Here is a 12,608-nt window from a genome sequence, read left to right as displayed (position 1 = left end):
CGGCGCCACAAGCCTCGGTGTTTACTGCTGCCGCCTGCCGGGCGGGGAAGGGGGGACCCGGCCACCCCTCACTTCAGCTCCTGCAGCTTCGCAAACAAACCCGGGCGGGATGGGAGTGTCTCCTGATAGGGACCAAACCTTCTGCTGAGCCTGTGTCACCGTCAGTCCGCGGCGCCACAAGCCTCGGTGTTTACTGCTGCCGCCTGCCGGCCGGGCGGGGAAGGGGGGACCCGGCCACCCCTCACTTCAGCTCCTGCAGCTTCGCAAACAAACCCGGGCGGGATGGGAGTGTCTTCTTGGCCGTGGAAATCGATCCTCCTACCTTGTCCTGAAGCCGCCCGCCGCCTTTCCTCGTCCCTCCCTTCGCGGTGATTTTCCGGTCCCGGCGCCCGGCGAGGGCGCGCGGCTGGTGTCCGCCCCGCCCGAAAGGTAGGAGCTCGGCTGTGCTCCCGCCTCGCCCCCACGCCTCACCCCGGGGAGGCCCGCAGTCTCCCACCGCTTTGCACCTTCCTCCTCGAATGTGGGGGCGGCCGCGGCCACCGTGCAACTGGCGCCAGCCGCGGAGCAGGAGGAGCTTCCCGCGAGTCCGGAGGCGCTCGGCGCAGTCGCCCGGGATCGGGGCTGGCGGGAGCCTGGGACTCGGGGCAGCGCCGCTCCCTCCTCCGCTCGCCCGCCAGATCCGGGAGAAGGAATCGTGCCCGCGCCGCCTTCCTGTGGTCTCTGCCGGCCCCGGGCTCCTGCGGCCCGATGCGGAGGCGCCTCGAGACAGGCAGCAGCCGGCTGGAGCGAGCGGCGCGGGCGGGCTGAGAGCGGCGGCGCCCCGGGTCGCGGAGCCGGGTGCGCCTCTGCGGTCGTCGCTCCTGGGCCTCGGCGGGTCACTCCTGCCGGCCGGCTTCGCTGCGGGTTCGCATTGCCCGGGTGAGGGAGACTTGCGGGTGCGGGGAGACCGGTCCTGGGCCGGGGTCTGTGCTGCCGGGACCCTCCGGCTTTGCAGCCTCTGCGGCTCGGGGTCGGGGGTGGGGACACGGAGCGCTGTCTGCCCCCCACATATCCCGCCGGTACCGAGGCGGTGGCGGGCGGAGGCGGAAAGGAGCCACGGGCGCTGGGACCCGCGAGCAGCCGGCGCCGCAGCCACCGCCGAGGGGGCGCCCGGGGATCCTGGAGCCCCAGTGAAGGGCGCGAGGGGCGCGCAGCCTCGCGGGTCAGCCCGGGAGCCCTGGGGGCCGAGATAATCCGCTCTTGGACCCTCTGTTGTCGAATCGCCGGCGAGGCTGTGCAATTGGGAAGCCGAGAGGAGTGTCCAGCTCCTCGTTCACTGTTGTTTTCTTGTAAAAGGGTCTGTGCGCGAGGAGGGTGGAGGGGTCTGGAAGGTTCTGGTCTCTTACCGTATAAAGTTTTTCGAGAAACCCTTTTTCCCTCCACAATAGAACTAGACCTAACAAAACAAGCACCGAGGCAGTTTAGGAGAAAGGAGGACGGTGAGTAAATTGCAGTGTTTGGGCTGCTGTTAATTTTCAAGATAAGGGAGAAGCAACTTGTCATTTTGCGGCCGCCGGCTCCGGAGATCCCTGCAATCTCAAGCCTCTTTCTTGTGTGCTGTTATTTTGGCTTAAAAGAAAACCTATAAAAAGCGACGCCCAGAAACCAAAAACAAACCCAAAGCACCTTCTTTTAGGATTTTTCAGTAGCGAGGGTTGGCGGGGACGGTGGGGAGGAGAAGGCGGGGGAGAAGAGGTTGCTGTTGAAAGGTAATGTTGAAAAACTGTGTGGGGTAGGGATGAAAATAACATGGTAACTGCTAGTGTATCAGAAATCACACCGAGTCTAAACTCGCAAGTCCCATTTGCCTTACGAGGACCAGCTGGGTGCCACGAGTAGGTGGATAGTTAAGGAAACTGTAGATCGGCTGAAAGCTCCTCGTGGTCTGTGGTCTCGTGTCCACGCTGACCTTTGAGCCTCGTAACTCTTCGGGTCTTCAGCGGCCGCCTCTTTTAGGCTAGCCCAAATGTTTGACTTTCCAGTCCTCAATCTTCCTCACCTAGCTGCAGACCATAAAACTGTCTTTTTATTTACAGGGAGATGTTAAATATTTGGGAAGATCTGCTCAGGCTGCCAGGTTATTTTCCGTTTGAAAGCATGCCGATTTGACATTTGCAAGTTGGTTTATGTTGCTTCCTTTTTGTTTCACTAAGAACGCTTTTCATACCAAGATCTGCGAAAAAAGATGCCCTTAGACTGTTATTTAGTTTATTGTCTCTGAGTAAGGCCAAATTCCACAGAGGGTCTTTGGATAATGGCAACTTTGCTTATAAGAAGATAATTTTTCTAGAAAGTGTTGCCTTGGTCTGGTTTCCTAAGCTGTTCTCGTGGAAAGACTGGGAGGGGAGATCTTCATTCCTTGTGATGTCGCTTTCCTTGAATTGTATTTTTACTATAGTTCCTCAATGTCTCAGTCCCAGATTGCACCATACGTTGTTTGCATGGTGCAGTAAAATGGGACTGCAATTTTGACTACATTTCAGTAGATTTGTTGGAGATAGTTTGTTCTTATGCCCTAAGTCAATAATACTAGTAAAAAAACCTTTGAGGCTCAAGAGTAGACAGTATTGACAGAATAATACCATTAAGAGACATACCATTTAAAAACATTAGTCTGTCTCCTGTGAAATTGTAAATCGTAGGTGTTCTCATTCAGTGGCAGACGACTGGATTTCACAGCAGTTTTCTTGTGTTGGAGACATTTCTGTGTTCCCCATCATGTGGAACCTTATGGGAGAAGAAGTGAGTAATGCCATGTTTCCCACATTTCCCTGATAAGCATCATCTGCTAACCATGCAGACTGCCAGATGGCTTCCATGGAAATTGTGCTTCCATCCAGGAGTGGCGACCAGAGATCTGTTTAGCATGCATTTTAGGTGATGCTTATTGAGAAGGTGAAGGAAGCATGGAACTCCTATTTGGCACCCACTCTGATTTTTGGTGTGTTTTCATATGCTATTTTATTTAATCTTCCTGACAAAACTCCTGCAAGAAAGGAATTTTTAGCCCCATTTTATAGCTTAAAAAACCAAGATTGCCTTAGGTTGAGTTGGAGTGGCTCACATAAAGGTTTGACTCTACTTCTGCCTACACCATCCCAGGAATCCTCTGTAGTATACATTCTGCACAAATTCTTCCCTTTCCTGTGCATATCTTTCTCCTTTGCCTGGCATATCCTCCATTTATATATACCTTGGTCTGAATATGCCTTTCTAGTTATCCCCAGGCTGGGCTTCTTGAATAGGTGGTCTGTGTACTTTGCCTTCCTTGTGACAGCTTTAGACTTTCACCAGTCAGGCACCTTCTATCTTCTGCACATCTCTGGTGTGTCACTTAGGTGAGCAGGGTCTGGCGAAATCTAGAAGTTTATGCTGTCTTCAATGGGCATATTCCAAAAGTTCTTTCCTTTCTGAATACATTTTCACTGAAGCTATATGTTACCTGGAAGAAGTTTTCCCAGGGTTACATCCCCACCCTCACAGTTGAAATGAAACATTCTCTCCTGTCTGTCCCAACTGTGATGGATGATAGCACGCATCACACATCACAGTTTCCAATTTAACCCTTAGGGGTTAAAATAGATTTTGATTTGGAGTGAACTTGATGCATGGAATAGAATGTATACATTGGACATTATAGTGTTTTGGTAGGAAATTGTATTTCCAATTCCATTTCAGGGTGTCAGAAACACAATTCTCTCACCATTGTGGGGCAGCTGGAGTTCTTTCCCCTGATGGTGACACCTCAGCACTGAATCAGCTGCAGTGTCTCAGACTTGGTCAGGAACTTGACTGTTGTAACATCAGGCTAAGAAGTGCTGAGATTCTGGCAGTGAGGTTATGAAAGTAAAAGATAACAGGATCAGTAAGACCTGGTTTTCTTCCTTGTGCCCATGTTTCTTTTTCTTGGAGAGCTTTTGGTCATCTAGGGGGATTGTCCAGTTTACCTTTTTACTGCCACAAACTTTTGTATCTGACCAGGGGCTTTCCTCTTCCTGGACCGCTGAGATAGAGGGAAAGGAAAGCACCTAGCCCTTAGGAGATTTTCTTAAAAACATTGAAAACCTGAGTGAAAAGTTATCTTCTCCCCCATTCTCTCTTTCCCCTTCTTATATGCTTAGCCTAAGACAAAGTATACAGATAGCATCATTGCATATTTTGCAGTGTATTTAGTGCTGGGCTTTGAAAGATGGTTTAAACATTGATTTTTTATTTGGTTGGGAATGGAAAGATCTTTAGGACATGATGAGAACAAGGCCCCCAGAAGAGGAGATGGCAAGGAAGCTGGAGATTCCTCCAGAGGTGGCAGGGTTATTCTCATCTTCCACAGGTTGTGGAAGCAGGCCTGGAATTGTTATGGCTGTGGGTCAGAGTCACTGTGCTGAAAGATGGGGGAAACAAGGGAGCAGAAAGTGTTTTTTTCAGTGGACTTTGGGTGATATTCCATGTGGTCATCCATGAGGTGGGACTTCCGTAACGGTCAACCAACATTCACTGAGTGTCCACCATGTAACAAGAGACGTTCTTGTGGGTGGGGGTGGGAGCGTGCTGTGTTGGACACAGCAAAGCCCCTGCTCTTACAGAGCTTATGTTTTATGGGAGACAGAGTCAATAAACGAGATACAAATACGTGAGGCATGAGTGAATTTGGGTTGTTTGAGAAACAGAAGGTGCAGTGTGAGAAGAGAGTGGTTAAGACAACATGTAGTTAAAGAAGAGTGCAAAAGAGGGAGTGGGAGGAGGTATAGTCAGTAAAATAGGAAGGCAGATTTTGTGGAGTTTGTATTCTAGTTAAAATGGCATGCTTGGAGATTTTTGATGAGAGCCTAATTCAGTCTTCACCCAGTCATGACGGGCTTTCCTGTCTCTTCTTTTTCTTTCTTTTTGAGGTGGACTCTTGCTCTGTCACCCAGGCTGGAGTGCAGTGGCTCGATCGCCGCTCACTGAAACCTCTGCCTCCTGAATTTAAGTGATTCTCCTGTCTCAGCCTCCCAAGTAGCTGGGATTACAGGCATGCACCACCACACCTGGCTATTTTTTGTATTTTTTTAGTAGCGATGGGGTTTCGCCATGTTGGCCAGGCTGGCCTTGAACTCCTGAATTCAGGTGATCTGCCCACTTCGGCCTCCTAAAGTGTTGGGATTATAGGCGTGAGCCACCACACGCGGCCCTTTCCTGTCTCTCTGTTTCTCTTTCTCTCTCACACATAAACACACAAATTTCTACTCTTAATTGCCTTTTTTTCTTCCTACTAATTGTCCATAACTGATTTCCCCTCTCTTTTCCCTAGGGCAGAGCACAGGAATATCACAAAGACAGGCAGAGCTCAGAGATGCCTATACAGTATTCCTTTTATCCTCTTGTCCTTTGATTTCAGGATGTCTCATCATCACCACTCTATTTAGTATCTAGGGAGGCTTGGCACAATTTTTAGAGAGAAAATTATTTTTGAGATTCTTTGGCCCATTGTTAACTCACATACTTAACTAACATACAAAACAACTAAATTTTGGCTTTTCTGATTAACACAGTGGCATAAAACCTGAAACCTCAGGAGACCTGTCTCACATTCAGTGATATCCAAAGGCTGAAAGTAAAGGGATGGAGAAAAGTCTGGCAAGCAAATGGAAAACAGGAAAAAGCAGAGGTTGCTATTCTAATTTTAGACAAAACAGACTTTAAACCAACAAAAACCACAAAAGACAAAGATAGTGATATGGTTTGGATCTGTGTCCCCACCCAAATCTCGTATTCTATTGTAATCCTCAGTGTTGGAGGTGGGGCCTGGGGCCTGCTGGGAGGTGATTGGATCATGGCGGGCAGTTTCTAATCGTTTAACACCTTCCCCCTGGGTGCTGTTCTTGTGATACTGAGTTCTCACAAGATCTGGTTGTTTAGCCACGCACCCCCCACCCACCCCCACCTTTCCTCCTGCTCTAATTATGTAAGATGTGCCTGCTTCCCCTTCACTTCACCTTTTGCCAGGAGACTTCTGTGAGTTTCCTTAGGCCTCCCAGCCATGCTTTCCGTACAGCCTGAAGAACTGTGAGCCAATTAAACCTCTTTTTATATTACCTAGTCTCAGGTATTTCTTTCTTTCTTTTTTTTTTGGATAGGGTCTCACTCTGTTGAACAAGCTGAAATGCAGTGGCACAATCATTGTTCACTGCAGCCTCAGCCTCATGGGCACAAGCAATCTTACCATCTCAGCCTCCTAGGTAGCCGGGACTGCAGATACACACCGCCACACCCCGCTGATTTTTAAAAAAATTATTTGTAGAGACAGGGTCTCACTGAGTTGCCCAGTCTAGTCTTGAACTTCTCGGCTCAAGCAATCTTCCTGCTTCGGCCTCCCAAAGTGTCGGGATTACAGGCATAAGCCACTGTGCCCAAACTCAGGTATTTCTTTATAGCAGTGTGAGAATGAACTAATACAGATGGGCATTATATAATGGTAAAGGGTTCAATTCAACAGGAAGACCTAACTATCCAAAATATGTATGCAGCCAACACAGGAGCACCCAGATTCACAAAGTAAGACCTATGAAGAGACTTAGATTTCCACACAATAACAGTGGGAGACTTTAACACCCCACTGGCAGTATTAGACACATAATCAAGGCCAAAAGCTAACAAAGATATTCAGGACCTGAACTTGACAGAATGTACCTAATAGACATCTACAGAACTCTCCACCACAAAATGACAGAGTATCCATTCTTCTCATCTGCACGTGGCACGTACTCTAAAACCAACCACACAAATGGATACAAAACAATCCTCGGCAAATTCAAAAAAAACAAAATCATACCAACCACACTCTCAGACCACAACGCAATAAAAATAGAAATCAATACTAAGAAAATAACTCAAAACCATACAATTATATGAAAATTAAAGAACTTGCTCCTGAATGACTTTTTGGAAAACAGTGAAATTAAGGCAGAAATCAAAACGTTCTTTGAAACTAATCAGAACAAAGATACAGTATACCAGATCTCTGGGACACAGCTAAAGCACTGCTAAGAGGGAAGTTTATAGTGCTAAATGCCTACATCAAAAATTCAAAAAGATCCCAAATTAACAACCTAACATCACATCTAGAGAAACTAGAGGAACAAGAGCTAACCAAGCCTAAAGCTAGCAGAAGACGAGAAATAACCAGTAGCAGACTTGACTTGAAGGAAATTGAGACAAAACAAAAACCAAAAAAAAAAAAAAAAAAACCCATGCAAAATGCCATATAAACACAGACCTCTTGTCTTTGAGCTGATTCTATGAAATCACCTTTCCCATACCATTAGATTTTAGTCTTAAGAGGTATCAGCCTGTTGCTTCTGACCTCTTAGTGGGGTTTTCAGCTTCGGAAATATTCCATTACAAATATTTAGGCAGGAAACCTAGAAGGAAGTCTCAAATGCTTTTATTAAAATCTTATGCAACTCTAATATGTAAGAGTCCTTAATGTATTAAGGGGTGGAGGAAGCAGATATAGGGAATGTGTACATTTTCTGTGGTTAGCATAGGGCCAAAGATTAAAAGGAGATTGTAGATTTTATTTTTTTAATTCCCTCTTTTTTGTGGCTAACTCATTGCATTTAAAAACTGTAAGATGGGTTATCCAGTTGCATTTAGATGAGAGCAGTGAGGTGATAGATAATCCAGGCATTCAAGTAGGGTACAAATGGATTTTTCAACTACATTTTAGAACAGCAATTAAATGTAATTTATAATCTTATTTAATTGATAGATTGTGATAGTTAAAGGAGTTTTCTGTTGTAGGTGATCTTGTGAGATAAAGGACATTGCTGTCAAAATATTTTTAATATTTAAAGCCAATATTTCAGGTAGATGTCAAAGTGATTTAGCTAATTATTCTTGTTTTATCCCAGCTACGCTACAATTAAATGACAAATAATTGGATTTTTTTGATAAACGGGATGTAAGGAGATAAGTGTGTTTCTGATCATCAAGTAACTATAAATATTTTGCACATACTGTATTTTTTGGAGGACAAATCTCTGGCTCTCTTATTGCAAAAAACTTTTTTTTTTTTTTTTACAAATTTGATGTGTATGGTTCTTCTGCTTTAGTCATAGAATAAAAAATCATATTCTTACAAAAATCTTATAGTCAAGCTCTCTAATTATGACCATCAATATTCCTGGACATATACCTTTCATAATAACCTTCCTCAAGCATGATTTTCATTATTTTTTTCCTGCTCAAAAATCCAGAGAATTTCTCCCACTGATTTTTGAAGTTTTCTGCCATCTCATGTTGCTAACTTTCTTTTTATTGTCCTGTTTGACCCTGTAGCCACGCAGGTCTCGGGCTGTTCTTTGACACTCATTGCCATTTTCCTTCCCCTTCACACTCTCCCATCTAAGCCAGATTATAACATGTGTTCAGTTTCCAGCTTCATGACTTATCACTGCATGACTCTGAACAAATAACCTAACTTCTCTGAGCCTTACTTTCCTTATCTATAAATTTGAAATAATATCCACATCACAGTAATTGTGATAATGAAAAACATACAAATATTTGAGCATAGTTTCTGCCAAATATCAAATATTTAATCAGTGTTATCTGCCACTGTTACTATTATAACTCTGTTTTTATAGCTATTATGACAATTCTATTCTTCCTCAATTAGTTAAAAATTGACTTTCCCCAGAAAGCCTTTCTGATTGGTCTTATATACGTCTAATTTTGTCTCAAGTCTGTTTCCCCTTAGCACCTGGCTTCCCTTTGGACTATGTTAATCTACCTATGTTATTGTATTTCTTTCATCATTCTTCAGTGAATAGCAACAAATACTTGGCATCTATCATGTGCCAAGTACTCTGCTATTATAAAGGGATCCATGGGCATATAGTAGAGGGATTCAGTGTGTGTGTGTGTGTGTGTGTGTGTGTGTGTGTGTGTGAGCATGCATGTATGTACATATGCTTTTAAGTGGAGTTAGGGAAAGAAAATCTGTAGGTTGAATAGAGCTACGAATTTTTCAGAATAAACTAGGCTTAAGGAGCAAAAACCATTCTCTCCAAATGTCCTTGAAAAAACTTAACATTTTAAAATCTGAGATGTGTTTTTTTTTATGGTTCAAAACATAGGAGCACTGTAGTTATCTCTGATCTTGAAACAGCTTTACTTATGCTTTCTTGGACTCCTGTTCATCATCCAGATGCAGGGTAGAGAGAGAAAGGGAAGTCCTCCTTGAAGGACAGAATCCCAACAGATTATTCCAATTTATATCGGGGAGTGGGAATGTTGTGGGAGGGGAATTGGGGGGCGGGGTGAGAGGAGAGGGAGAACATTCCGGGCAGCAGGAACAGTATGACCAAAGGGGCTGAGACATGAAACAGTGCCAAGAAGGATTGGGAAGTGCACAAAGTTTGGTGTTACTAGAGCACAATGTCAAGAGTCAAGCATTTCAGGAGATGAGGCAGGACAGGCCGTAGGAGCCAGTTGGATCAGACTTAGAGGCTTATGGCTTATATATTTATATCTCTCTATAAGGCACTTAGGGAGGTAGGTCTATATAAACTATTTATAACAGGTAAATTCTACATGTTGCTTCTAAACTTGGACTTGGGGCTTACAATATGGCATGTAATACATTCCTTCCAATTGCTGTTTTCACCAGAATATGATGAAAACATTAGTTAAGGTAATATATAATTGATAATTAGCACTCTCACTTTTAATAACTTGAGTGTTTGAAGGATAGAAATGTGAAGTGTCATTTGTGACTTTTGAGGCGGGGGATTCTGTATGAAGTTTGATAGTAGAGATGGGCTTTGACGGGATTGAGACATCCAATGAGAAGAGTCAAGAGGATCACTACAAATGTGTGGCCTTGAACCTTTCAGTACCTTCTTCATATATTTTACACAGTAGAAAGCCAAGTGCTTTCTATTCACAGCTTCATTTTCCGCAATTATGTGTATGATAATGAACAAATACATTTTCATCAATATTTGGTTTGTATTTCTTTGTTGGCATTGCAATTAAGTTTTGGCTTCCTTCCCCTCTCCACTCCTTTGATTTGATATATCATGTGTTATTCATAGCTTATGCAATATCTGATGTTAATATTTAGCTCTAAAAAATTTTACATTTTTACCATGGAATACTATGCAGCCATAAAAAATGATGAGTTCATGTCCTTTGTAGGGACATGGATGAAATTGGAAATCATCATTCTCAGTAAACTATCGCAAAAACAAAAAACCAAACACCGCATATTCTCACTCATAGGTGGGAATTGAACAATGAGAACACATGGACACAGGAAGGGGAACATCACACTTCGGGGACTGTTGTGGGGTGGGGGGAGGGGGGAGGGATAGCATTGGGAGATAGACCTAATGCTAGATGACGAGTTAGTGGGTGCAGCACACCAACATGGCACATGTATACATATGTAACTAACCTGTACATTGCGCACATGTACCCTGAAACCTAAAGTATAATAATAATAAATAAATTTAAAAAAAAATTTTTACATTTTTACTCCAAAAATATGTTTTCTAAGTTTGAGTGTTGTCCAGTAGATTTTAACTCTGTCTTTTTGTGGTGTTTCCTCTTCCTTGGAAATTAAGCATTAGGACCCAAAACACCCTAACCACAAGAGCTTAAAATTCCCAGAGAAGAATTAGATGTGAAAGAAACAACTCTGTAACTTACTTGAACTTTAATTAGCCTGAAAGTGGAATGTCAGGGAGAAGTCTGCAAGGAGGCTAGGAAAACAGAGCAAAGCAGAATATCAGCATATTTCCAGCACTGTGCAGGGGAGATCATACCCTTATTGAGGGGTCCATGCTTACTAAACAACTTTTTAATTATCACTCATGGATTTGCCTGTAGAAGTTGCCAATCTAATGGTTCAAATATACAGACTTCTTGGCCCTTATATTTTTGTTTTTCTTTCTTTCTTTTTTTTTTTTTTTCTTTTTGAGATGGAGTTTTGCTCTTGTTGCCCAGGCTGGGGTGCAGTGGTGTGATCTCAGCTCACTGCAACCTCTGCCTCTGGGGTTTAAGCGATTCTCCTGCCTCAGCCTCCCAAGTAGCTGGGATTACAGGCACCCGCCACCAAGCCTACCTAATTTTTGTATTTTTAGTAGAGACGGGGTTTCACCATGTTGGTCAGGTTGGTCTCGAACTCCTGACCTCAGGTGATCCCACCCCCCTTGGCTTCCCAAAGTCCTAGGATTACAGGTGTGAGCCACTGCGCCTGTGAACTTACCTGTTTTTTATTTTGGGCTGAGTTTCTGGTGTTAGGGGAATCACAAGGACAGTACTGTTGTGAAGTCCCCAGAGTGATTCTCTAGGCTCAGGCCAGTTCCTGTGTTCTTGCTTTGGGACCTAGGGACTCTGCTGGTGGCATTTCTTTCAAATCCTCTTAGCACAGACTGTCCTTTGGTCTTTAATGTCCTCAGCCTAGCGTGGATGTACATTCTTCAACTGTCCCTTTCTTTTCTGTTCAGAAGCAGTGGAATATTGCTAGCAACTATGGGAAAGTCTTCAAGACATTTTTAAAAATCAACTTTCAGAAGTTTAGGTAATCCTAGTTTTGGTTTCTGGTCTATTTGACATTCTTAATTCTCTTGTTAAGCCTCTTTCAGCTTCTAGCTCCTGTTGTTTATACTGGGAAGTATTTTGCCCTTGGAGGAGGGAGTTTTAGGCTAATTATATATTCTATATAATGCACATTTTATATAATTGAAAAAATATAAAACAGTACACTTTGTGGTTCAGAGGTCAGGGATAGGGCAAGGGGTTATGTGTATGTTATGTTTTATTGTCTGTGTTTAAATGTGTGACTACGTGAGCTTGCCTTTAGTACATCCATACTCTCTCGGCTCAGACAGTCCTTACACCCTGAGATTTCATGGCACATGATAAATGGGTATAATTATCTGTGATGGATGGTTGGCTGGATAGATGGATGAGATAGGATGGATGGATGGATGGATGGATGGATGGATGAGATGGGCTGAGATGGATGGATACATGGATATATGAATAGATGAACAAATGATAGGGCTGCTCCATCTGCTTGGTCAGTTTTCTCACTAAACTATTATACTAGTGATATGAATTTCAGTTGATTTCAGGGGTGCCTCCTGAAGCTTGGAAGCGTTTTCCTAAGCCCAGGAGGATTTCTTAAGCTTCAGAGATCTAGAAGTGATAACTCCTTAGCTTGGCTATGGAATGTACTAAAATATTGTTCTAGTAGTTTGTGAAAGTGAGGCCAAACAGACTCCATTGTAACCCTCAGTGTACTGGGGTAATGTTTTTCATTGGGAGCCCAGATTTTTTTTTTTAAAATTTTCCTTCTTGGGGATTGTGTACACTTCTGTAGAAGATACTTTTCTTCTCCCCTCTGCCCCAGAAGAGAAATGCCCTTCGAATTTTGTATTGTATTTTCTAGACTGGGTTGTTTTATAATAAGAATAATGTCATCAGTAAATAGTTATCCATCTTTTGAAAGATCTACCTTTTAATGTTTTCTCAGATTCTTCTTTATAGAAAATAACGTTAACAGTGTAAGAATTCCA

The 12,608-nt window shown here is 43.7% G+C and overlaps 1 protein-coding gene across 6 annotated transcripts in view; it reads left to right on the top strand.

The window, feature by feature from the left end:
• The first annotated feature begins 34 nt into the window (after window positions 1–34).
• ST3GAL6 (ST3 beta-galactoside alpha-2,3-sialyltransferase 6) overlaps window positions 35–12,608 on the top strand; it is a 60,730-nt gene continuing 48,156 nt past the window's right edge. The window contains exon 1 of one of the 6 annotated variants that reach the window (XM_054550184.2): window positions 35–918. In XM_054550184.2, coding sequence (XP_054406159.1) covers window positions 519–918 — 400 coding nt within the window. In that variant the 5' untranslated portion in view covers window positions 35–518. 6 annotated transcript variants of the gene reach the window in all.

Source organism: Pongo abelii, chromosome 2, assembly GCF_028885655.2.
Source record: "Pongo abelii isolate AG06213 chromosome 2, NHGRI_mPonAbe1-v2.0_pri, whole genome shotgun sequence".
Classification (NCBI taxonomy): Eukaryota; Metazoa; Chordata; class Mammalia; order Primates; family Hominidae; genus Pongo; species Pongo abelii.
Note: the sequence above shows the minus strand (reverse complement) of the source record. Positions and strands in the feature narration are given on the sequence as shown.